This window comes from Triplophysa rosa, linkage group LG21, assembly GCF_024868665.1.
Source record: "Triplophysa rosa linkage group LG21, Trosa_1v2, whole genome shotgun sequence".
NCBI classification, from domain to species: Eukaryota; Metazoa; Chordata; class Actinopteri; order Cypriniformes; family Nemacheilidae; genus Triplophysa; species Triplophysa rosa.
Genome location: NC_079910.1, coordinates 18,399,687 through 18,426,954, shown reverse-complemented (window position 1 = coordinate 18,426,954; position 27,268 = coordinate 18,399,687). Strand labels below are relative to the sequence as shown.

The 27,268-nt window shown below is 39.1% G+C and overlaps 1 protein-coding gene across 3 annotated transcripts in view; it reads left to right on the top strand.

Moving 5' to 3' along the window:
• Window positions 1-25,923, top strand: part of cdh26.1 (cadherin 26, tandem duplicate 1) — a 36,024-nt gene extending 10,101 nt beyond the window's left edge. The window contains exons 2-19 of one of the 3 annotated variants that reach the window (XM_057319879.1): window positions 4,129-4,182; window positions 4,451-4,546; window positions 4,693-4,848; window positions 4,994-5,141; window positions 5,270-5,439; window positions 5,528-5,656; window positions 8,714-8,896; window positions 16,557-16,828; window positions 16,963-17,105; window positions 17,451-17,678; window positions 18,057-18,278; window positions 19,044-19,174; window positions 19,925-19,978; window positions 21,039-21,101; window positions 21,653-21,706; window positions 23,364-23,405; window positions 23,667-23,738; window positions 24,949-25,923. In XM_057319879.1, coding sequence (XP_057175862.1) covers window positions 4,129-4,182; window positions 4,451-4,546; window positions 4,693-4,848; window positions 4,994-5,141; window positions 5,270-5,439; window positions 5,528-5,656; window positions 8,714-8,896; window positions 16,557-16,828; window positions 16,963-17,105; window positions 17,451-17,678; window positions 18,057-18,278; window positions 19,044-19,174; window positions 19,925-19,978; window positions 21,039-21,101; window positions 21,653-21,706; window positions 23,364-23,405; window positions 23,667-23,738; window positions 24,949-25,167 — 2,436 coding nt within the window. In that variant the 3' untranslated portion in view covers window positions 25,168-25,923. Of the gene's footprint in view, window positions 1-4,116; window positions 4,183-4,450; window positions 4,547-4,692; window positions 4,849-4,993; window positions 5,142-5,269; window positions 5,440-5,527; window positions 5,657-8,713; window positions 8,897-16,556; window positions 16,829-16,962; window positions 17,106-17,450; window positions 17,679-18,056; window positions 18,279-19,043; window positions 19,175-19,924; window positions 19,979-21,038; window positions 21,102-21,652; window positions 21,707-23,363; window positions 23,406-23,666; window positions 23,739-24,948 lie in introns of all 3 variants that reach the window. The other 2 variants (XM_057319878.1, XM_057319880.1) reach the window with 2 other exon arrangements.
• The last annotated feature ends 1,345 nt before the right edge of the window (window positions 25,924-27,268 follow it).

The window sequence follows — 27,268 nt, the reverse complement described above, 5'->3', positions numbered from 1 at the left end:
ATGAAGACGGCTCTCCGGATGGCGCTCAAGAGGGTAGTGGACCTAAAAGCATTCTCCGTGTCCACAGATTGCCTAGAACTCGGGCCCGGTGATTCTCACGCTATCCTGAGACCCCGGCCCGGCTACGTGCCCATAGTTCCCACCACTCCCCCTACACCAGGTGGTGAACTTACAGGCGCTCCCCACCGGGGAGGAAGACTCAACCTCATCCGTATTGTGTCCAGTACGCGCATTGCGCCTCTGCTTGGACCGCACGCAGAGCCACAGGAGCTCTGAGCAGCTCTTTGTCTGTTTGGAGATCAGCAGGGAGGGCTGTCTCAAACAGAGATTGGCGCACTGGATCATGGACGCCGTCACTATGGCGTTCCAGTCCTAAGATCGCCTACGCCCACTGGGTGAGAGCTCTCTCCACACGGAGTACAGCCTCCTCGTGGGCACTGGCTCGAGGCGCCTCTCTGGCAGACATCTGCAGAGCTGCGGGTTGGGCTACACCCATCACCTTCGCGAGGTCCTACAGCCTCCGCGTAAACCGGTATCGGCTCGAGTCTTGCAGGCATCAGGCAAGACTGGCGGCCAGTAGGGTGTACGCCTATGACAGTACCTTCCCCCCTTTCTCCTAAGGGGGTCAGCGTACTAACTAGCCTCCCTTCTTCCCCCACTGGGTGAAGAACAGGCACTCCATCCATCACTAAGCAAGCACCTCCTGATGGCGGGCTGGGCAGAGCAGCCCTGCCCCTTAGGCCGGGTACCAACTGAGTTATCAACAACATAGCGCTAACCGGACCTAGTGCTACCGGACGTTGTAACCCCCCAGCAGGGCGGTTCCGTCTGATGTATCTTCATGATTGGTTCCCACCTTGGTAACCCATGACCTTCCCTAGGTGGACCACCACCTCGCGGTTAACTCCTTCAGTCCGCACATACTTCCCATGAGTTCTCCCCCATCGGTGAGACCATGTTGGTATCTCCACTAAACTCCTCCCTCCGGTAGGAAGTGGTCTCTGTAGCGCATCCCCCGCTTGAAGAAGTAGCGCTTACCCAGTGGCCTTACGGTACCAGGCGGCTTCTCGCTGTTAGAGAAACAAGGCCGCCGCCTGTGAGGCCGAAGGCAGGGGCCTTCCCACCTTTCAAGTAAAGCTCTGGGACCCCCTACCTACCCACTGGTAGGTTACAACCAGTAAGCGGTAGCGCTCGCGGCTGACACGCCCAGGCCAGTCACCGTTGCTTCGCTAGAGATTGTGACAGGGCACAGTGTTGTGGCGTTTTCCATAGGAACCCCATTTGTTGGCTCGACACAACGTCGAGAGACCGACAGAAAGGGAACATCTTGGTTACGGCTGTAACCTCAGTTCCCTGATGGAGGGAATGAGACGTTGTGTCCTTCTTGCCACAACACGTGCTGCCCACTGCAGCAGTCGTGAGAGGTCTCAGGCTCCTCAGTACTAAGGTGAATGAATGAGGCACGCCGTCTCCCTTTTATACCCGGATATCCGGGGGCGGAGTCCGGCATGCAAATTTCATTCGCCAATTTTCATTGGCCTTTTCTAAAAAGTCGGAAGCGATTGGTTCTCAGGGACGAACCCCATCTGTCGGCTCGACACAACGTCTCGTTCCCTCCATCAGGGAACTGAGGTTACAGCCGTAACCAAGACGTTTAACGTTGCCCGTTTATTTGCCCTGAGGTGCAGCAGCTGGAGGCGATCCGGGAACCACTAGGGCCCAGTGTTTCCCGGGGTTTAAAAGGACGGCTTCCGCCGCGGCTCTCTCTTGACACCCCAATCCGCGGGCTCGGACATGCCGCTCGTCTATTGACCGCACATCATGTTTTGCAGCTACACATCCACTTCAACACTTACATTTTACTACACTTGTTTTCCAACTGACTTCCATTCTAACCACACACACCACATTACATTATTCATTTACACTGTCAACAGCAGAGATGGCAAAAGTACACACATCCTTTACTTAAGTAGAAGTACAGATACTCATGTTTAAAAGTACTCAAGTAAAAGTTGAAGTACTGACTAAACTTGTTTACTCAAGTAAAAGTATAAAGTATGGGCTCTAAAATGTACTTAAGTAAAAAGTAGCCAATACTACTACCTGTTTTAGAGTCACGCTCGTACCTCACAACTGAACTACCATTATGTAGAACACAAGCATAAAAAAGACTGATGGAATAAATCTATTTGCCACTACCTAGTGGAAAAAAACACAAATGTATAATACAATTATGATGTAAGATAAGAGTGTAAAGGACAAGCGTATTGATAATAATTGTGACAGAATTCCCTTTGTCTCAAGTTCTCAACCATAATTTTAGCTATTCTTTGTGTTGCCTTCCGCCTTGGTCCGTGGCAGCTTCTTAGACTACTAGCCTATGTCTGTGATGCGTAATAGCCAGGAAATGACTGTTTGGTACTGTGATTGTCAAAACATTTTATAACAGAATTTCACTGCTTTCAATTTTAGATTAACTGTCCCTTTAAATTTTAAGCACAGACCATTCATGGACATATCATTATACAAAGGTTGTAGACACTTGGGAGATCTTGTCAAAAAGAGAAAACTGAGAAATAAAGAGATAATTAATTAGGCAAGTCAATTTACTTGGTAACCATTACTGTTTTTCTCGATTGGTTAAACACATTTCTTGAAATTATGCCTCGCTTTAAAATATTAAATGTTTAGCCTCTTACATTGTACGTTACACTCGTTCAACATTAAAACTGATGTCAGTGTTGCTAGATTAGGTGGATGATTTCCAGCCCAAAGGCTCACTAAAACCTACTCACTCCAACAAAAACCAGCCCAAAATTTTAACTTCCAAAATAATGTGATAGTATTTTATTGCAATGTCAATCAACGTTGATAAGGATCGTTTTTTATTTCCTTATAATTTTAATCATGACAAGATGAAAAAATATAATAAAAATCAGGAAAATAGATCAAACAGATCAAACAAGGCAAATGCATTAAGAAAATTAGAAAATAAGACTAATAGGATATGTCCAGAAACCACTTCAAATGGCAATCAGGAAATTAGCGCATTTTTGTGCAAAAGTGCCCACTATAATTAGTTCATCGAAAGCAACGCAATGAGCAGGTATTTTTCACTCGTTCATGAACTTAACGCACACACCACGATAGCAAAAAACATGCAATTCATACATACTAATGAACAACAGCAACAATAATGCGCTTACCTTAACGAGCTGCTTTAACTTCTGACAGAGCTACAGTACATCTTTCGTGAAGTATATGTTTGTAGAACATGCGAATAGCTAAATAGCTAAATTACATATTTAAAATCTGGTCCTTTCGCGCTAAAAAACCCTACCATTCACGAGTCACCACATGGTGCAGAATATCACGCTCGAGATCTGAGAACAGTTACTCTGTCTTCTTTGATTTGATTGGTCACCGCTTTGCTCTGTAAACAGTAACTCCCGCCTTCTTACATTTGATTGGCTAGTGGCCACCTCACACAGCGCTTCGGCTTTTAGGCAGACCTATCATTAGGTTGAAAAAGTCACGCAATGACAAGAAATAATATTGATTGTGCATCAAATACAGATTAAAACTAAAGTAACGAGACTGGTTTGAAAATGTAATAAGTAGAAAGTACAGGTATTTGCGTAAAAATGTAAGAAGTGAAAGTAAAAAGTCGTCAGAAAAATAAATAGTGGAGTAAAGTACAGATACCAGAAAAATCTACTTAAGTACAGTAACGAAGTATTTGTACTTCGTTACTTCCCATCTCTGGTCAACAGTAATATAAATATGAGTGTTCTTCATAAAAAAGTCCCAGAAATGGGCTTAAAACGTTGAACGCTTGTTCACCTCTTTGTTTTGTTGCTTCACGAGCCGGCCGTAACAATGGAGAGGCTGAAAGATGCACAAGGATTGACTGAAACGTGTGAATCACAAATCTAAATATCTTAAACCTGACAACATTGGCGGGAATGGTGGTGATATGTCGAAAAAGTGCAAGGGGCAGATCTTTGTGTAAAAGTGGTGTAGTGGCAACACCCTAGAATTACACACAAACAAACTGTAGTGTAGGCCTATGTTGTGTATACTTGTTTGTATTTACATGTTTACTTTCATCAGTTTGTTCATCAGCTTGTTGTGGTGACCGCACTCAGAACAAATGTTACGCACCACAGAGAAAAGCGGGTACGTAAAGAACAGATCTTGACATTATATGAAATCTTACTTTTTATTCCATTTTTACCTGCCATTGTTTTTTTAAGACTCTCATGAAATCTCATGAGTAAATCAGTTTTTATTGGAGGTTCTCTTAGTTTCTGCAATGAAAACATGTCATTTATACTGTATTTATAAAGTTTTGTGGCAATGTGAATCAGTGATGTTTTTTAAAAAGGCAATTTTGATTTCTTCAAATCTAAAATTTTGATGAAAATGTTCTCTTCATCTACCCCAGGAAGCTGTTCTCATTCGTTCAAAAAGAAGATGGGTTCTCTCGACCATTGATCTCGAAGAGAACATGGAAGGACCTTTTCCCTTTAAATTAACACAGGTAACTTTATAATGTCACCCATTTGGATATGTTCAATTTAAAAGAATATTACAAAATGATGAGTAATGCTGGATGGTACAGACCCTTGGTCTAAATAATGAACACACAAATGCATAACTGTTATTCCTTTTCCAAAACGATGCTAGATGTACAATGATAAAGACACAGACTACAAAATCAAGTTTCTCATCAAAGGTGAAGGGGTCACGATAGAACCTTTGGGTTTGTTTAGCATTGAGGAAAACACTGGAAATGTGTTTGTTCACCGGCCCGTCGACAGGGAGGTGAAAGCAGTCTACCACGTAAGCCGGCAAACCATACCTACAGCGAAACAATATCACAGGGCGGCATGTGTAATGTCACGAATGCAGTCCAAGTAACACACAGGAATTCAAAGAGTGGATATAAACAGATTCAGAATCCAGATTTGTTTTGATTCAATTGCAGGTGGACTTTGACGTTCTGGACAAGAACACTAATGCTGTGGTGGACAAAACACTGTCATTTAATGTGGAAATAAAGGATAAGAATGACAATCCACCTGAGTTCTCTCCTTCAACCATCCATGCAGTAATTCCAGAGAATGCGCAAGATGGTTCGTTGAACAACATAACTTCGAAATAAATTTCTTATTTCTCCCTGTAGAAATACATACATTTCAAAATAAGTCAGTTTTGTATGTTGATTACTCCACTTTTCTCACTCTATATTTTCTTATACTAGGCGCAGTCCTGGCAACATTACTTGCTCACGACAAGGATCAAAAAAACACTCCTAACTCCCAGTTCACTACGAGATTGGGCTCCCAAGAACCTGCTTTACCAAAAATAGTCCTGCAGAACCTTACAAGTACACTGAATCAGCTTACCCTTGCGGGCTGTTTTGATTATGATGTAAGTAACCTCAGCACGTTTATTGTAAGACAGCATGATAACATTTTTAACAAAATTAACATTTTCACATTTGTCTGTCATGTTTTAGATAGCAAAACGATATAAAGTGCTAGTTATAGCACAGGACAGGGGAAGACCTTTGTTGTCCTCCACTGCAACAGTTTTTCTGGACATCGGAGACTCCAACACTCATCCTCCTGAATTCACAGCTGCCAAGGTGAGTCATTGCAGGCTTTTGGTTAGCAACAATCACGGTGATATGTGTCACAGTCGGTAAGCGGGAACCCAGATGCAGGCAGGCGTGGAGAGAACAAATAATATTTATTTACAAAAAAAACATTGAACAAAACCCACGAATGTAGCAAAAAAGGCAACACACTAATATAAACTAGAAAATAAACCACAGGAGACGAAGACACGAATGAAATATACGTGAGACGATCTATCCTGGAATAAACAGGCAAAAACCGTGTACCAACATAGAAACTGCAAACGAATAACAATGAACCGACAACAAACCTGAGAATGAGGGGAACATTAAATAGGGAGGCACTACAGAGGATAATTACAAAAGAGATGAGGGGCCAGGTGACTAGGATTTAACAACAATGGAAAGATTACGGGAAACAAGAGGGCGGAGCTAGGAGACAAGTCCGGAGGACACGTGGTGCACAATAACAACAAAATCCACGCGCCTCCACACATAACGCCCGCAGGACATGGTTCTGTCATGACTGTCCAGTGAGTTAGAGAACTCGAGACCAGAATGACCGAGTTCTGACAGATATGTGTAACTCTTTCTGTGATAAACGACTCTGTTAATGTGTAGAGAAATGACAAGTAAGCCATTCATGCTGGTGCTTTTGAATGTTTTGCCAAATGAAGCAACACTGGTTTGTGTTTGGTGCAAGAATACGGTCCATAAAACCAGTCGGGTCAATTTTTGAGTCAATTGAGATTTATAGATCATATAAAAGCTGAATAAATAAGCTTTCATTGATGTATGCGTAACCTCTGGCTAAAATTCGAAAACACAGACTATGCCACCTAGGTCATTTCTCCACCCAGGAAAATAAAATAACACCCCCCAAAAAAGAATTAAACCAAAAGGAATTACAATGATATGAAGGACCCTGCTGGTTCGTATGGAATTAAAGACAGAGACGTGATTTTCCAGAATAGTATACATTTATTTAACCAAAATAATCATTAAATCTAAAATCTCTTAAACAGTTTGCCAGTCATTTACCCACAATTGATAAAAGACTAGAATAAATCCACTTTAACAGAAGGGACAAACCACTCAGCAAATCGGACTATTTCGGTTTCGAACGCAGCCATAGACATGCTTTTTATAAAGCCACTAGCACCTTGACAATTGTGTCGCACAGGTTTGCTCAATATCAGGATGCAGATCCACGCCAGTGGGCGTATCTCCCATTTGAAATATACACCATTCAGAAACAAATAATAAAAAAACAAGACACATTAAAAACACTTAACCTGTCAAATTTGGTTTGTTAGGATAGGACATATTATTTGGCCGAGATACAACTATTTGAAAATCTGGAATCTGAGGGTGGGAAGTAGAAGGTGCTCACAGGTGCTGTAGCAGGCCGTTGCTAAGAGAATCAGATTTGTTTACGCTCAACACTGTAATGACGTTGTGGAGAGTAGATGAACCCGAAATCTGGTATTCTAAGCTGATACCAAACTCGAGTGGGTAATTCTCAAAGAGTGGGCAGCAGCCAGTTAAGTTTGTAGGTGCGTTTCCGGCCATTTTTGTTCAAGATTTTGCTGCAAACCAGTCACAAAAACATAAAAGAGTCTTTCTAACAACTATAAGAATAGACATAATGATTATTTAATTTAAATCATAAATATTCAATATTTCACTGACTCACCAAATGTGAAAAGACACACTGCTCTGCGAATTTTGGCCTTTTACATATTTTAGGGTGGCCTGTATTTTTAACCTACAAATCGAAATTGCACTCATGCGCTATTTTGCCCTGTTTAGAAAATCTCACCGTGAGAGGTTCTTACTGTATTTTCTGCTGTATTATTATTTATTTTTAATAAAATTACACAATATTAAATATAAATGAACACCATGTATCAAGCTTCTAAAATTCATATCACAACACAGTAATTCAGGAGATCGCAAATAGCTTACTGTAAATACTGTATTTAATGTTAAATTAGCTAGCAGTTGTTTATAGTGCAGGTCATATCTTGAGACAACGGAGACAAAATATTATCAATCTAAAAATACGTCATAGAAACACCCTGTGAATCACCACACCCCAGAAACACTGAGGGCCCTATTGTACACCCAGCACAACGCAACGCAGCGCAAGTGTTTTTGCTAGTTTCCGCCCAACGAAGTTCTCATTTTCCTGTCCTGCACTGCGTTGTTTAAATAGCAAATGCATTTGGGCTCATTTGTGCGCCCATGGACGCGTTCGTCTATAAAAGAGGTGTGCTCAGACGCATTGTTGGCGCTTTGCTATTTTGTGGAACTGAAAATAGACTGCGCCATAGACCAACTCAAACCTGGTCTGTCAATGGCGCAATATTTTATTGTTTAAAAAAAGAGCACATTAGTAGAAAATGCGCCTCTGGGCAGGTCCACAACGCGCTTTCACTTTACTTATTACACAGAGGGAAGTGCAGCAGCACACAAACATGCCTAATATAAAAAATAAATGGATTACAATGTAAAAGATTATTATTGTGCACATAAAAATAAAAACCCGGCTTGTCATGTAGATGATCTGCTCGCGCGCTTTAACCTCACGCACGAGCAGAAGAGTTTCCTCTGTAGAGAAGCGTCCAGTCTTTGCTCTTGCAAATTCCGCCGTATAAGTAGCGAATCCGCCATGGCGCGAGCGCCACTGGCTCTTAAAGGGAATGAGAGATGAGACTCTGATTGGTTTACAGCACGTTACGCCCAAAAACACCCATTACTCATTAAGAGAATCAGGACAACCTGATTAGACCGGGTGCGCCAACCATTTTCCCGTCATTAAATTAGCAAAAGTGGATTTGGACACGCCCTGAGTGCACCTACTCCGTGCGCTTTAAACCATGCACTTAGATCATGAAAATAGGGCCCTGAGCTTTGTACAGGCAAGACCTGTAGAATTTCCGTACAAAATATAACCTGGGGGGCACATAAATCGTATCCTTTACATTTAATATGTGAGTACTATACCTTATTGAGTCATTTGTCAGAAATGGTTGTTTAAAGATATACATGATTGTGTTGCAGTACAACACTGAAGTCATGGAAATGGAATTCAACAAAGAGATCTTAAGAATCGGCGTAACAGACAAAGACACCCCAAACACACCTGCTTCAAGAGCCGTGTTTACCATCGAGAAGGGCAATGAAGGAAACTATGAGATTAAGACAGACCCAAAAACCAATGAGGGTGTGTTGTACGTTGTCAAGGTGAATGCCATTATTTGCTTTTATCTTTTGTACAAATCTGTAATTTTCAAGTGTAAAAATAAAGAAATATATAAATACATATTGACCAATATACTTTGTATATTTTGAGAAAATGTTAAATGCTCTTTCATTTTGGATAAAAGTATCTTCTAAATGAATGTATGTACTTTACATATAGGTAGAGGAACTTTATCCTCCCTTATGCCAAATTGATCTTTTACTGTATTTCTTCTATAGTTTGGCTAAAGTGTGTCATTAGGTTAGATGGCACATGACAATCAAACCAAAAGTTATTTGGCTATTTATGCCTTTTGCGGACACATTTTTGATGGTAGTGTAGCAGAGTGGATCACATGTGCCTGGATGGCCAGGTGAGTCCACTCATTTTAATGTGTGGTCTTGAACTTGTGGGTATATAAGGGTGAGTTGTCCATTTGGACACGCGTCATTGTTTGTACCGCCCCTCGGTGGCGTCATCTGTTGTCGCCGAAGGTAGGATACGGTTTGTTTTTAGCTTTTGGTTCCATACTGTATGTGGGAAAAGTAATCTTATCTGTTATTAGGAAGCGCAATATGTTTGCCCACTGGTGGCCGAGTCCTGGCTGTCCGTTTCTCCTGTTGGCCTCAGGTGTTATGCTGCTGTCGAAGTGATTGCCATGAATGGCGTCAGTTACAGTATTTGCTGCAGTTCACTAAGGTGCAAAAGGATTTCAATGACCTTTTGGAGTTAACTGTGATCTAATGCGACCACGTTGCTGTTTTGCCCTTGTTCGCTTCCTGCAGAGCTTAGCCTCGCTTGGCAGTCCATGTCAGCGTTTTCTGTGATTAATGAACGGTTGCCGATTGGCTACTTCGTATTCTTTTTTCTTTGTAATGTCTTTGCCTCACGTTACTTAGTGTTATTTTCCTGCACCGCTTGGGTTGGGGTGTGGAGCTGTGCATTCTTTGTTTCGTCCCGTTGCTGCGGGGATAACCAAAGGTTACATAGCATGAGATAAGATCTTTGTTTTTTTCATTTGTTTGACTTTTCTATTGATGTTGTAATAACATGTGGAGGCATGAGATCAGTTCAAGTTTGCATTTACTCAAAGGAATGCAACAACCAGCAGTACACACAAGCACATCACAGGTGGAGTCACTTTGCACACATCACTCTGCTACTTATAACCAATACCAACAGCAGCCCTCTACAGGTCATCACAACAACTAACACTTCATTGTCACTCTACAACATCCCTCTACAATAATCACCATTACAAACAGCATCACAATTACAGTTATATATATACACTCACCTAAAGGATTATTAGGAACACCTGTTCAATTTCTCATTAATGCAATTATCTAATCAACCAATCACATGGCAGTTGCTTCAATGCATTTAGGGGTGTGGTCCTGGTCAAGACAATCTCCTGAACTCCAAACTGAATGTCAGAATGGGAAAGAAAGGTGATTTAAGCAATTTTGAGCGTGGCATGGTTGTTGGTGCCAGACGGGCCGGTCTGAGTATTTCACAATCTGCTCAGTTACTGGGATTTTCACGCACAACCATTTCTAGGGTTTACAAAGAATGGTGTGAAAAGGGAAAAACATCCAGTATGCGGCAGTCCTGTGGGCGAAAATGCCTTGTTGATGCTAGAGGTCAGAGGAGAATGGGCCGACTGATTCAAGCTGATAGAAGAGCAACTTTGACTGAAATAACCACTCGTTACAACCGAGGTATGCAGCAAAGCATTTGTGAAGCCACAACACGCACAACCTTGAGGCAGATGGGCTACAACAGCAGAAGACCCCACCGGGTACCACTCATCTCCACTACAAATAGGAAAAAGAGGCTACAATTTGCACGAGCTCACCAAAATTGGACAGTTGAAGACTGGAAAAATGTTGCCTGGTCTGATGAGTCTCGATTTCTGTTGAGACATTCAAATGGTAGAGTCAGAATTTGGCGTAAACAGAATGAGAACATGGATCCATCATGCCTTGTTACCACTGTGCAGGCTGGTGGTGGTGGTGTAATGGTGTGGGGGATGTTTTCTTGGCACACTTTAGGCCCCTTAGTGCCAATTGGGCATCGTTTAAATGCCACGGCCTACCTGAGCATTGTTTCTGACCATGTCCATCCCTTTATGACCACCATGTACCCATCCTCTAATGGCTACTTCCAGCAGGATAATGCACCATGTCACAAAGCTCGAATCATTTCAAATTGGTTTCTTGAACATGACAATGAGTTCACTGTACTAGAATGGCCCCCACAGTCACCAGATCTCAACCCGATAGAACATCTTTGGGATGTGGTGGAACGGGAGCTTCGTGCCCTGGATGTGCATCCCACAAATCTCCATCAACTGCAAGATGCTATCCTATCAATATGGGCCAACATTTCTAAAGAATGCTTTCAGCACCTTGTTGAATCAATGCCACGTAGAATTAAGGCAGTTCTGAAGGCGAAAGGGGGTCAAACACCGTATTAGTATGGTGTTCCTAATAATCCTTTAGGTGAGTGTATATATCAAATTCACATTCAATATTACTTGCGTTCATAATCTTTCAAATGAGTAAGCAAGTTCCTGGTTCTTTGAGATTGTCTCAAAATTACAACAGGACTATCAGGTTTGTTCATTTCAGTAATTGTCTCAGAATGTTGAGAGAAATCCCCACATACTTCAGAGGGATCACTAGAAATGTCCTCAGTCCCTGTTTACTCAGTCTCTTGAGCAACTACAGGTGTCGAATTCTCAGGAATATCAAAATCAGATTCCCACTTCTGAAGTGTTTACAAACAATTTCTGTTGGGCATGAATTTGATCCACATGCCGTCGAACCACTCGCCCATCACCCAACATTATAAGAAAGTGGTCCAGTAACAGTTGCTATATGCCCCGGAATCCATTTCGGTCCATAATTAAAGTTTCGAGTAAGTACTAGATCTCCAACATAAAAATTCTGTTCCCGGGCCTTTTTATCATGACAGACTTTTTGTTGTTGTTCATGAATCTTCCTTGTCAAATCAGGATGTATAAAGCCCATAGAACAGTGTAATTTCCATCCATACAACATTTCCACTGGAGAGAGCCCTGTGGTGGTCTGGGGAGTGGACTGAATAAGACTCGAGACAACTTGGTTGCAATTGTTCCATCCACACTTTTATTTGCATGGTTTTAACAATTTGGACAGCCCATCCACTAAACCATTACTAGAAGCATGGTAAGGTGCAGAAGTAACATGCCGTACTCCATTTTTCTGCAGGAACTCTTTTAATCCGGCACTAAGGAAGCAAGTAGCGTTATCTGATACAATCAGTTCGGGTAATCCATGGTTACTGAAGCTATTCCTCAAACATTCGATAGTGGTAGCCGATGTGGCTGAATTCACTGGATACACGTCCATCCATTTGGAATGTGCATCATTAAGAACAAAGGACATTTTTCCCATGAACGGTCCTGCATAATCCACATGCAATCGTTGCCATGGTTTATCTGGTCAATTCCAAGGATGCAGTGGGGCAACAGCTGGAACATTTCTATGCTCTTGGCACGTACAACAGGTTTTACCAGCCTTTCCACATCCTGATCTAACTTGGGCCACCACACATAACTTCTGGCCAAAGCTTTCATCCTAGACACTCCTGGGTGGCATTGATGCAATTGTTTCAAAACTTCTGATCTACCCACACTGGGAATGATTACTCGGGCCCCACAAAGCACACAACCATCCTGTAAACTTAATTCCTCTTTCCTAATCATGAAGGGGTCAAACTCCGTTCCTGTTAACTCCTGTAAACATCCGCGTTGCACTGTTTCTTTCACCCGAGATAATACTGGATCTTTTCTTGTCCACCCTCTCACCTGTTCTGCTGTGATCAAGGTGATATCAGCATTCTCCAGCATTAGTACTCTTTCCTCCTGCTCCGTGGCAGATTCCATTGGCAATTCTAGCTGACTCAGAGCATCTGCGTTGCCATGATCTTTACCAGCCATATAGATGATGTTATATTCATATGCTCTCAGGGTCACCATCCATCGCTGGATTCTAGGAGAGGACATTTGTGGAACAGTTTTTAATTCATTAAATAAAGACAACAAGGGTTTATGGTCTGTAACGATTGTAAATTTAGGACCATATAAATACTTATGAAAGCGCTGTAAGCCAAACATTACAGCCAACCCTTCTTTGTCCAACTGAGAATAATTCTGCTCAGCTTGATTCAATGTCCGTGACATAAATCCTATAGGTCTTTCACCTTTCACTTCCATCAGGCATCTTATGCGAGAGAACTGCTTCCAAGCCATAAGGAGAAGCATCACATGATAAAATCACCTCTTTCTGTAGGTCATAATGAACCAGAACTTGTACGGAGTTAATCATTTTTTTAGACTGAGCAAAAACCGCCTCTTGTTCCCCGGCCCAGCTCCAATTTGCATCTTTGGCAGCAATTTGTGCACAGGGGCTAAAACAGTAGACAGGTTGGGCAAGAACATATTATAATAATTTAGAAGTCCTAAATAAGCCTTCAATTCTGTCACATTCTTTGGTGAGGGAGTATTTTGAATAGCCGTCACCTTTTCTGGTGCGGGATGGAGGCCCATCTTATCCTCTTTATGGCCTAAAAACATTATCCTCTTTTTCCGTGAAGGTACATTTACTCCGTTTCAACCGCAGTCCTGCCTCCTGCAATCTATCCATTACTCTAGCAAGAGTTTGTAGATGCTCTTAATCATTACGATCGGTTACCAGGATATCATCAAGGAAAACTGCCACATGCAGAAGACACTGCAGTACCCCCTCAATAGTCCGTTTGAAAATGTCGGGCTAGAAGAGACTCCAAAAGGTAGAACATGGTAAGTAAACAGTCCTTTGTGGGTATTCACTGTGACATATTTCCTGGACTCTGCATCTAATGCTATCTGATGATGAGCATGGCTCATATCCAATTTTGTGAACTTCTGTCCACCCGACAGAGTTGCAAACAAATCCTCTATCCGAGGAATGGGGTACTGTTCCAACTTTGAAACTCTGTTTACTGTTAGCTTGTAGTCCCCACATAGACGTACTGTATTATCAGACTTTAAAACAGGTACTACCGGTGCAGCCCATTCAGAGTGTTTAACAGGTTCTATGATGCGTTCTCTTAACAGGCATTCTATTTCAATTTGCTACATTTGCCTTCATTGCATAAGGGAACGGACAGGCTTTGAAAAACATTAGGACTGCTTCCTTATCTACATAAATCTTCGCTGGTGAACCATTCAATTCCCCCAGCTCTTCTTTAAACAATTCTTCATGTTGGCTGAGGATTTCAGGCAAAGTTAAATTTGTTCCCCTTTGCATCCTATGTAGGGTCTCCCATTCCAGGCCCAATTCCTTAATCCATCCTCTGCCCAATAGATTTGGTCCAATTCCGGGTACTACTACTACCGGTAACTCCTTCACTGTGTCTTTGTATCTGAGTTCTACTTGTGCAGAACCCAATACGGTTAGAGCTTGGCCAGTATAGGTCTTTAAGTTCAAAGAACAGGTCTTTAATTCTTTTTCCCACAATTTTGCAAAGTTGGACCCATTCATTATGGTCACACCACATCCTGTATCCACTTCAAACTGTGCATCTGACTCATTAACAGCCAATGTGATGGTAAGTGGAGCTACTTTCGGAATTTCTGTTCCTGTACACTGTAAAAATACCTTCTTCAACAGATGCCGATGCACTTTTTTAATCTCTGCTCACAAAATGCATCCCCTTCCTCCTCTCTTACGTCTTTCTCCCCCTTGGAAGTTGGATTCCCCAAAAGAAGTTTTTGATCTGCATACTTTCATTATGTGTCCTTGTTTTCCACGTTTATGACACTTCTCAGAAACAAATCTACATTCGTTAGCCAAATGTTGTAAACTTCCGCATCTGTAACATGCTTTACTTTGGCCATCATCTTGCTGTACTGACGTTTTATACACTCTCATTGAACTGGATGTTTCTGAGCGTTGAGCTTGCAAATCTTCAACATCTTTATTGGCTGTTTCTATTGTTTGTGCTATTTTCAATGCCTTCTCAAATGTTAAATCCGTTTTTGCCAATAACCTACGTTGAGTACAGTCATCATTTATACCACATACCAGTCTATCCCAAAGCATTTCTGTCAGTCTTTCTCCATAATTACAATCATGAGCCAACTTCCTCAATACTGCTACATACTCCAGCACAGTTTCTCCCTCTTCTCCTGATCTTGAATTAAATTTGGGCTTAATAAATTCCTCAGTAGACTGTATGTTTGACTTCCCACAGAGCTCAACAATATAGCTTTCTGCTTGACTGCTTCTGTAATCTCATTTGCCTCAAAAAAATGTTGCAATATTTCACAATATTCCTCCCAAGATTGGGACTGACTCTCAAATGGTGTAACTGTTCCTACCAGATTGGCCATCTTCTTTTCCAAAGCTCCAACTCATAGAGATCCTATTTCTATCTTCCACAAAAACTCCTTCCGTCCTCAAAGTATTCCCCTTTGTTTATCCTCGTCGCCAAAATGTAATAACTTGAGGAGGCATGACATCAGTTCAAGTTTGCATTTACTCAAAAGAATGCAACAACCAGCAGTACACACAAGCACATCACAGGTGGAGTCACTTTGCACACATCACTCAGTTCTTCTCTGCTACTTATAACCCAATACCCACAGCCTGCCCTCTACAGGTCATCACAATAACTAACACTTCATTGTCACTCTACAACAGATGTTAAGACTTATTTAAGTAAAGACTTTTGCTGTTATTCGTTTGTAAATTTGTTTTGATTTATTGTTTTGCCTGTGTTTATATGTTTTGTTTTATTTCTATCTATTGGGGTGCTGTATGTTGTGTGCTAGCCTATTATGTGGTGTTTACACAGAGTGCTGTGCTATCACTGCTTGTATTTGATCTTGTGTGCACGTGTGAAGGCTGTGGTTTGCCATTTATTGTAAGTCTGCAACTAGCTAATCGCTCCAGTCTCCTGATTGTTGGAAATATATATCTTTTTTTGGTTTCTTTGTGTGTCTAGGTTTGCCAATTTGTCAAGTAAGCAGCTGATTTTAACAGTTCCTATTTAATAAAGCATTTTTGTACATTATGTAGTCGACTATTTAAAGAAAATTAGATTACATTCTTTAACTGGGCCTTTTGGGTGTAAAACTCTGAAGGCCACTGACCCTTTTTACCACTTCGCTACAGTAGGAAATGTCGTATTAACTCTGAATGGTTTGTTAAGTTATAGGATGGGGCTTTATATTGTGTGTGAATCAAATAAAACATTAAAAATAATAATATTTTACATGACATGCTTGGTAAAGGGGCTTGAGTATTCAAAGCAACGGTTTTGGATGAGTTTGTTCAGATTCCAGCTACGGATTTAGAAGTTCTATCATTTCTCATACATTTTCCATTTACTCTTTCTCCCAGACTGTTGTCAAAGGACATAGTCTAAGCTAGATTTTTATGGTGTAACACTGTGTTATGACAGCTTAAACAATGTCTAATATTTTTAGAGAATTGCATTTTTTTCTGTTGCGCTGGACAATTATTCCATGGAAATAATTTTTTTGCAATAAGTGTTAAGACTCTGTATATGATTTCCTAGCATGGATGATGGTTCACCCAAATGATTTAAAATATGTTTGTATTGTCACAGGGAAAGAATTTTGAGAAAACACAAATCACAGAGCTGGAGATATCTGTGAAGAACGTGGAGAGGTTATTTAAATGTGTTGACGGGAGGCCTGTAACAAATTTCGACCCTCCACCGAACACTGTTAAAGTGGAGGTGAAAGTCATCGATGTGAATGACCCCCCTGTGTTTAACAAGAACGTGGAGACGCTATACAGGCCTGAAAACACGAGTCCAGGAGATTTGCTGTTCACACCTGAGGTTAAAGATGAAGACTCGGATGTAGCCAAAATTAGGTGTGTTTGAGCACTGACAAAAATGTGATTTTTTTGTAAACTATGTAAACAGCCTTGGGCACCATTTGTTTGTAAATCAGGTCTATAATCTGTGTGTTTGTGATATTTTTGTATGTACACAATTTCATTCAAAGGTATGAGTTAGTAAAAGATTCAGCAAAATGGGTGGCTGTTGACCCAAAGTCAGGAAAAATAACCACAGTCAAGAAAATGGATCGGGAGTCTTCATATGTCGAAAATGACACCTACACTGTTGTGATCCATGCTATAGATGATGGTAGGCACCTGACTAGCAGTTATCAACAATTATATTTTCCTTGTTACTATAAGAATCAGAAATCTTTTCAAAATGAAGAAACAGGATTAGGACAATATACCAATGATGCCAAAATGTACAAAAAAAGTTAAATACTTGGCAAACAAATGAAAACACTTAATAATTAGTACTGTTTACTAAATACAATGTTTACTGCAGACCAGTGTGTTTAACCTGTAAATGTGTAAACAATTTATCACAGACTGCAGCTCTATTTCAAATTGTTTTACACAAGAAGTTAGGGAGGAGACTTTCTCATCTCATGAACTTACCGATCACTGACTTCTCTTAATGTGCTGTTTACAGGAGAGCCACAAGGCACAGGTACATGCACCGTAGTAATATACCTGGGTGATGTAAATGATAATGCCCCCTATCTCCTTAACAAGACTGCGGTCCTATGCGGGAACAAGGTTGACCGTGTCAACGTGAAGACTGTAGACATTGACAAACCTCCATTTTCGGGACCTTTTTCCTTTTCCCTGATGGGGGAAAAGGAACTTGAAGACCTCTGGAAGTTCGATCCCACCACAGGTCAGTGAGTGCACATAAGTTTAATTTTACACTTACATAACAATTACATTAAGGCTAATATTCACCGAAAAAGTGACCCTCAGCTAACCAGAGAGGGATTCTTAAAACAGATATGCTATGAAGTATGGGAGTCTTGAAGTTAATGTGGGAATTTTTCTGTTGTTGTGATAACATTTGAAGTAGTAAAGTGTTGTTCAATTTATTTAATTATGATTAATCAGCTTTATTTTAATGCTGTTCTTTGCTATTTTGTTTATACCGTTGTTAATACAATCCATATCTGTTCTCTGGGCCAAGAAACCTTTGCAACAACTAAATAACCGTCTTTAATTAATAATAAATTAGAGACTTTAAAGCTTTGTTGGCTGTACACCTTAGGGCACAGCACCTCCCTGATAAGTTTGAAGAGTCTGCCACATGGAAACTACTCCATTCCCTTGAAGATACAGGATCAACAGGGCTTGGCAGCAGAAGAAGTTTTTAATGTGGTTGTGTGCGACTGTGTGGGAGAAAATGTGTGCCGCGGTCGGCAGGCGTGGTCCGCTAGGTTGGATTCAGCAGGCATCGGTCTCCTTTTTACTGGAATTATCCTGTTGGCCTGTGAGTCGAAATCACAAACTAAAACTTTCAATACACATTATAAATGAGCAAACCAACAAACAAGAACTGAACAAATCAACATATTTAAATGTGCAGTTTCATTCATTACACTCTAAGAAGTGATGGGATATTTTCTACCCAGTATTGGGGCGAACCCAGCCGCTTTGTTAAATTAATCCCCCCCCAAAAGGTTTATTTTTGACTCAACAATGGGTTAAAACAACCCAGCATTAGTTCATTTACAAACCAACGGCAGGGTTCCTCACTTTTTTGTGTGTTGAGAACGATTGGTAGACTTACAGCAGCATCCAATTTACCCAAAATCATTGTCATTATTTATTCACATGGACGTTTAACTGTGAGCATTGACAGCTGAAAAATACTTTTGCATTACATTTCTAGTCTTTTGAAACCATGCAATAGCTTTGTGTAAAAAACATTCCACAAATTATTTGACCAAAATCCCAATGTTTTGCCTCATGCAGAAATATTTGGTGTTATTGTTTGCCATTTTTCATGTTCTGTAGCCTAATAGCATGGTTTAAAAATTGTCTGTTGCTGTTCAGCTAAAATAAGTTTACAGTTGGTAGAACACACCGGTAATATTAACATTTAAAAAAAAAGAACTGTCCAATTTAGGCAAAAAAAAAGAATTACTAAAAAAGATTGACGACTAACCTCCAGTGATATGCTGTGAGGGAAATAAAATGTTGAAAATTCCCCGTCATGAATAATCTACAGAACAACAAATTTGTTTTTCTACAGTATTACTCCTGTTTTGTTTACTGTGTGAGTGTGGAAGCAAGACTTCTCAACATATGCCACTAGACCTGCACGACGAGGGAACCCAAACCCTTATTAAATACAATGAGGAGGGAGGAGGCTCCGTCTATAAGGTATGTTTTTTTTTAACGTATGTCAAACAGTAATGCATGAGTTATGCAATAAGTAACCTTTAGCAAATTCTTTAGGCTTGTTGGAACTAAGGGAAACAATTGATTGTTGTCTTGAGTTTTACTGCTTATCATAATTCACCAGTTCCCACTCTGTCTGTGTATGTATGTATGTATGCATGTATAAAAATAATCACATCCGGAATAAAAAATGGTGTTTACATAATATATGTCTGTGTACTGTGCATATTAATGTATTATTTATTCTTAAACACACACACACGTACACACACACGCACACACACAAATATATATTTACAGTATAGATATGACTAAATGTGGAATATAAATGTTTTATAAACACTGTTGGCCATGACATCAGCTTTTATTCCATCTTGCACACACACAATTTCAGGGTTATTGTTGAGAAACACTTCAGATTGTATACACTTCATAGGCAAACCTTGCAAAAAAAATATTAATAAAATAAGCTGCACTTAATGCACATTAAGAGGCTTCAGAAAATGATTATTTACACATTTAATATTAATATATAACCATCTATTAACACATCATTAGGCTGCATGTAAACATGGCTGTTCCATTTCTAGACAGTAATTGTTGTCAGCAAACAACAATAAACAACAACAAAAAGCATTAATCAGGTCCAATTCAGGATAACACCTGCCGTCTAAAACAATCTTTCAGTTTGAAGTTTTTTAATTTTCTTCTTTATTTTTGTTCTCTCGTAAGCCTGAACCTGTTCCAGCTGGCAATGCTGTTGGCATGAAGATTGCATCTGCACCGGTACTTTCCTTTAAATTAAATTGAATGAGGACTTTAGCTGTCTGATCTGTTAATGACTTTACTGACAAATGGCTTAAGAAGACTTGTTAGGAATAAAGTTCTTTGCACCGATTTTATTGCATTGAATGAGTAGCCATAAAAACTTCAGCAATGTGGATTTAGAATGAAATACGGATTAGTAAATAAATAATACAGCATATTTTTTGAGTGAACTGCTTTTGAATCTTAAGTGTCATTATGGCCAAAAGCTGTTGGATTAGAGACAGCAGTGTTAGATGCGAGTCTCTGCATGCATGCAAAACAATGCATTCAAACAGCGCTCAATGTGCTTTTACATGTAAGGAGATATTCTTTCCCGTGTATAGTAATAGTTAAATTACTTTATTGGTGGTTCCAACATCAGTGTCACTAAAACAGGAATAAGGTTCAGTTACATTGAACTCGTGAAACAAAGACACAGCTTGATGTAATGTAGTAAATCAATAGAGTAAATCCCTGTATTACCAGTGTAAAAATAAAAAGTATTATTATTAATATTAGAATCACAATGAATAATACTAACAATAAAAGATAGAGGCCTCAAAACAGACGCCTGGGGGGTGAGATATGACAATCTTCCAGATATTGTGTGTTCAGCAGAACAAAGAAATTCATACAGGTTTGGAATAAACTGAGGGGGGAGTAAATGATGACATCATTTTCATATTTGGGTGAAGTAGCCCTTTAAGGTTGATTGAAATTCTGTTAAGTTCAGACTTGGCATACCTGCCATGTACGTATATGGCAGCATACCTCTTCGTTTTGGCTGTATTGTTTCTCTTCAATGACTGTCCCCTTCCCAAATCCTTTCTGACTAGCCATAGCAAATGCCAATCATGGTTTTTAGCAAACAACCATAAACAAATAAATGATTTAAACACACACACACACACACACACTATGATTGTCGGACTGTTTTCTGTGTTTAAGAGAACAACATTCAATTAATGTCTTTCAGATCTCTGTAATCAAAGATTCTAATAACATGCTACTAACAACCTGGGTGTTGCTATTTTTCTAGCCCGAGCACATGATTGATGGATTCAAAAAGAGTGAACATGGCTCACTCAGAAGCCCTTTAGGGGTAAGTGTCAAATCTAGTAAATTTTCACAAAACTACGAATCATTTTGTAGTCTAGAACAAAAAACTGACAGGAAATCAAGGTAAAAATTATTAAATAAAAAAAGCACAGCATATGATCTTTATGATCTAGATTATCTTAATAGATCTTTAAAGAATCTATACATTTTCATACTTTCTTTGTTGATTTGGAAAAAAACTAATTAAACTGATTTTTTATGTGGTCTGATGGGTAGTTAAAGAGTATCGCAGTCGCCAACATATTTATATTTACTAAATAAACATGCAATTGTTGGGGATATTAAAAACTTTACAGGGAGTGTGAATTTTGCTCTAGATTCAGTGTAGTACTGCATTTTACCACAATTCTAACGCATGACGGATAACTGTTAATGTCATAACTTATACGTGTGACAGTTACATCAATGCAATGATACTTAAAGTTTAAACTTTACTTGATTTTGATGTATTATTTGATTTAATAATAACAACTTTATCAATATAATCAATTAATTCAGATTGTGAAATATGGATTTTGCTTCTGTCTTTCTCAGTATTCTTCCAAGAAATTTCATGAAATGTCCAACGGCGGAGGTGTGAGTAGCATGGTAAGTGACAGCTTTGTCAAACTGACAGATGGGTGTGACACGTGTGGTGCTGGCAGGTGCCTGGGTGGGGCTTGTGTGTGGGGAAGTGTAGTACAAAAAACAAAGGAGTTTTAGCCTAGAGTATTATAAAGGTCACAAAGCTTCACACATTCCTGTTGTTTCAAGGCAACATTTAACCGACACACACTGTGTTTCTATGTGTTTCTACATATATTTAAAATGTGTCAGAAAGTATTTGTAAACAGATACTTAGGGCCCTATTTTCATGATCTAAGCGCATGGTTTAAAGCGCACGGCGCAGGTGCACTCAGGGCGTGTCCGAATCCACTTTTGCTAATTTAACGACGGGAAAACGGTCGGCACGCCGGGCGCATGGTCTAAACTGGTTGTCCCGATTCTCTTAATGAGTAATGGGTGTTTTTTGCGCGTAACGTGCAGTAAACCAATCAGAGTCTCATCTCGCATTGCCTTTAAGAGCCAGTTGCGCTCGCACCATGGCGGATTCGCTACTTACACGGCGAAATTTGCAAGAGCAAAGACTGGATGCTTCTCTAGAGAGGAAACGCATCTGCTCGTGCGTGAGGTTAAAGCACGCGAGCAGATCATCTCTACATGACAAGCCGGATTTTTATCTTTTATGTACACAATAATAATATTTTATATTGTAATCCATTTATTTTTTATATTAGGCATGTTTGTGTGCTGCTGCGCTTCCCTCTGTGTAATAAGTAAAGTGAAAGCGCGTTGTATGTGGACCCGCTCAGAGGCGCATTTTCTACTAATGCGCTCTTTCTTTAAACAAAAAACATATTGCGCCATTGACTTTAGACTTCAGGCCAGGTTTGAGTTGGTCTATGGCGCAGTCTATTTTCAGTTCCTCAAAATAGCAACGCGCAAACAATGCGTCTGAGCACACCTCTTTTTTAGACCAATGAGCGCAAATGCATTTGCTATTTAAACAACGAGGCGCAGGACGGGAAAATGAGAACTGCGTCGGGCGGAAACTAGCAAAAACACTTGCGCTGCGCCTTGCGCCACGTTGCGCCGGGTGTATAATGGGGCCCTTAAAGTGTGATTGTAATTGCATCAGATAAATTATACTGTAAAATGCAATGCACTTATTTTAAGTCTGTTAATAAGAATATAAGAGAAGTCTGTTTAGGTTTTAAAAGAGCATACTTTTCACATGACAAAAATAATTTAGACACTTTCTGCTTAAACATTCTGGTTTGTTATTGCAGTGAGCTATCTTTTGAGTCCTTTACAAGTAACAGCTCAAAAAAAGTGAATTTAGTTTTGGGAAAGGGTATTGCATAACTGTTTTCTAATGTCTACAGTATGGAGGATGAAACTGTGTGGCAAAATACACCTTCCAAAATTTCTTTAAACTTTTAGGTTACTGTTTGCACCACATATGAGCTTCGTACAATTAGAGACATTTTGTAAACTCTCGCATATTAAGTTGCAAAATTACTTCATTTATTTCATCAAACACGTGTCACTTAGTTTGATCTTTTTTAAACAGTAATTCATACATTTTTAAGTGTGGCTAAGTGTACAAATACATTTTGGGGTGATTGTAAATATTAATTTTTTTAATTACATAAATGTTGTGTAATGATGAAGAATATTTAATATATATTTTTGCTCCCTAAAGCCACATCAAAGCTGGTCAATGGCTCGAATCAACACGGGAAGGGTAAGTTTTGCGAATGAGTGAAAAAAGAAATAAAAATAAGAAACACTGTATGCCACATGATATTATAGTTAAGTAATAATAATTATTTTTAATTTTACATAATCATGTTAATGAATTTATTGAAATATTTTAGTTTTATCCAATAAAAGCTTAAAATGCTGAACAATGAATGTAATGTAATTGAAAAACATAAAGACCTGTCTTAGGGTAAATGTACAAACACAGGAATTGAATTTGCTTTTTGTCACATTTGTTTTTCAGAGTGGAGTGAGTCAGTTGAGTCGTTCATATAGTTCACGATCAGACAAAAACCTGGCAGATCATATTGACTGGGTGAGAATCTCCACAAAACTGAACACTCTTAATGCTATCAAAGTTACGACTCTACTCAAAAAGACCCTGTGCCAACTTGTTCTGATAATGTACACACACACACTAGAAAAGGGAACATATAATAAATGAGCACGAACACATGTTGCGTTTCCCTCAATCAGTGTATTGTGAGTAATCGAAAAGGAAAAATAACAAGTTTACAAGTTAAAAACCATACACAACATGACAATGATGAAATACATAACCTACACATTATACAATAACATTACATGACCTCTACATGAACGAATCTTCCTTTGCCTTTAACCGAAAAGATTACAAGCATTAACTAGTAAAGGCAAAAGACTATAATACAAAAATGTACACCGAATCAATAACGAGACACTATTACTGTCTTACATATTTTTAGAAACGCGGTAATTCGCGCCAACCATTGCACAGGAAGTCTCAATATATTCAAGAGCGATATAAACACAAAAGTGAGAATGCATGTTAGAGACAAAACCATCGACAGTGTCATCACAATGAGCAGACTTACAGCATAAACATCATTGAAATAGTTGCTTCATCAAGCTTAATTACTATGCATAAATCACGCTAATATTAGCACCATAGCATCGGAGTTACTCACGTGCTCAGAGTGTCGCTCAATCTCACTCTTTTTTACCACTCAAGTACATTATAACAACAATACAAGTTTTCAAGCAATTATTTAACTAATATTCTTATAAGTATCAGATTTTAAAGGGCTTACCTAGAAAAGGGAACATATAACAAATGAGCACGAACACATGTTGCGTTTCCCTCAATCAGTGTATTGTGAGTAATAGAAAAGGAAACGGGTGCTCACCACTAGTTGCTAATATGCGCCCTCTACTGGAACATCATAATAATGCATTCAATGAACAATGAATAACAAATCTCAGTGCTGTCTGTGTCAGTGGTTAGAGCATGGCACTCGCAACGCCAAGGTCATGGGTTCGATCCCAGGGGATTGCACATTCTCAGATACAATGTATAGTATAATGCAATGTAAGTCTGCTAAATGCGTAAATGTAACTAAACATGGTGAACAACCATGAGTTGAGAAACAGGTGCACATTGCCACCTACCTGCAAAAGTACAAAACAACACAGAACAAAAAATCTCAAAATTATGCTATGTTAAGGATTTGGATTCAAATATTTATCTTTTCTTTGTTATACTTTAGAGACTCATTGGGCTTCCAGAAGATCAGAGAGACTATCCCGAATATTTGCCATATCAGTATGAATGTGAAGGAAAGGAAAGTGATTGTCAGTCATTAGATCAGCTCACGGTTAGCAATCTCGGAGATAACCTGGACTTCCTGCAGAACCTCGGGCCAAAATTCAACACTCTGGGTGGGATTTGTCAACAATCCATGACACGCAAAAATGTCAGACTTTGAAGATGGATGCTGATTTAACGCTTTGGGTTTTTTACTTTATATTATTCTGTTTTTCTAACACTTCTGTTATAAACTTTACCTCTTGAAAGTCACCTTTTTACATGTGGGAGACCGGTGTAAGACACAAAGGGTTAACAGGGTTTTTAGGCTCTTTTTTAGACTTTTATTATGGCTATACGCTTTCAAAATTAAGTCTTCAGTGCCATGTCTGGCCATGAAGGATCTCTGGGATAAACTGTGCATTTAAGTTTAATATAAAAAAAGAGCATTTTTGAACTTTGGTGCTTGAAATGAAAATTCACAGGACTTCTGCTTATGCTCCAAAAAAGATGTTACCAAACTAGTATTTTTGTCTTGTTTCCAGGAACGATATCCTTTAAATCTAGACTTTAGTCAAGAAACAGAACTGTGACTTATTTTCGTGGATACGTTTTAAAGTTAGTTTGTTTTTCTTACCACATTGTCATTTTGAGGCATAAATCTAACAAAATTTAAAAGCTCACTTCAATTAAGATAAAGCCTATTCTCTAAAAAAAGTATCATAATGTAATTTATGTAAACAAATTAGTATATTTATTGAGGATGTTTTAGTGAAAACAACAAAAACATGATTGAGAAAATTTTTTGCAGATCATCGGTGTTGTTTTGCACTTAACTTGGATGACTCCAGCACTTGTGCTTAAGAACTTTATAGCTTTCACTTGGGCTCAAATGTGAATGAAAAACAGCAGAGGTGATTAAAGATTATAAATAAAACTGTCTTTTCCTGTTTAATGGAGAACTGTGACAGAAAATGAAGTGCATGGATGGGAAAAAGTGGCAATCTGTAACTCTACCTATGGTCTTTACGTTAAAGTCAAATTACATCAAACTAACATTTCCTGCAAAATAGTCACCAAAAGCTCAACCTTTAATTCATTATTACAAGCTTACTGTTGAGAACTGGGGTAAGGTAAGGGGACAGATTTAAACATTTTTTTTTTTTTATTAGCTCCAGGGCTTAAAGAGACACTCCACCCAAAAATGAAAATTCTATCATTACTCACCCTCAAGCTTTCCAAACCAACTGACATTTCTGGGACATCATTGATACCACAGAAGGAAAAATTACTTAATAATTTTTATTGTCCTGTTAAACACAAATTGATATATTTTGAAGAATTTAGGAAAGCAAACTGTTCTAGGGCATCTTTGACTAACTACCATTTTATTTTTTCCTACTATGGTAGTCATTGATGTCCCAGAAATGTCAGTTGCTAACATACGTCCTAATACGTTTCTTTGTGTTCGACAGAGCAATGAAATTTACACAGGTTTGGGGGTAGTAATTAATGATAGAATTTTCCATTTTGGGTGGAGTATCCCTTTAAAAACACAGTATTTTAACATTTCTGTTCTTGTGTTCCTGAAAATGGTTTGATTATGAAAAATGCTTGTTAATAACATTATTTTAGTTTAGGCTATACATTTTACAATTGTTTATACAAACTTATACAAATGTTCTGCTTCAGTTCAGTTCAACAGTATAACTTATGACTGCTAAACATACTGCTGTTCATTTGATCGATGCTCCTTTGTGGTTATTTATCATACAATGCACCATTTAAGACCTAATGAAGTACCTTAAAATGCGCAATGTAATTTTATTTGCCACTAAAACAGGAAGACTATCTAGTGCAATATGTACCATTCTCCATCTTGAAAATAGTAAATATGCATAAATTGGCTGATTTAAGGTGCTGCTTTAGCATCTTTTATAGACAGTTTCATCTTAACAACATAAACAAACGTTCCTGCACATGCGCACTTTTGTGACCCCCAACTGAACTTCCGGTACACATTCACAAACAATAGAGTGCCTGTAGATTATTTCTGATAACAATCAAAAGAAACCGAGAAGAACCATAACTTGGCTTAAGTTGTCTAAACTTGTCTCTCCAATATTTTGAATGACTGCGATACCAAGCTCAACCACTAGATGTCATTGTACCATATGGTTTGTTTAAATGCGACCGAACTATTCAACAAATTGTTTATTTAATAAAATTAACATACAATAAAATTCAACAAATCATTTGTTTAATACAATTATTATACAGTA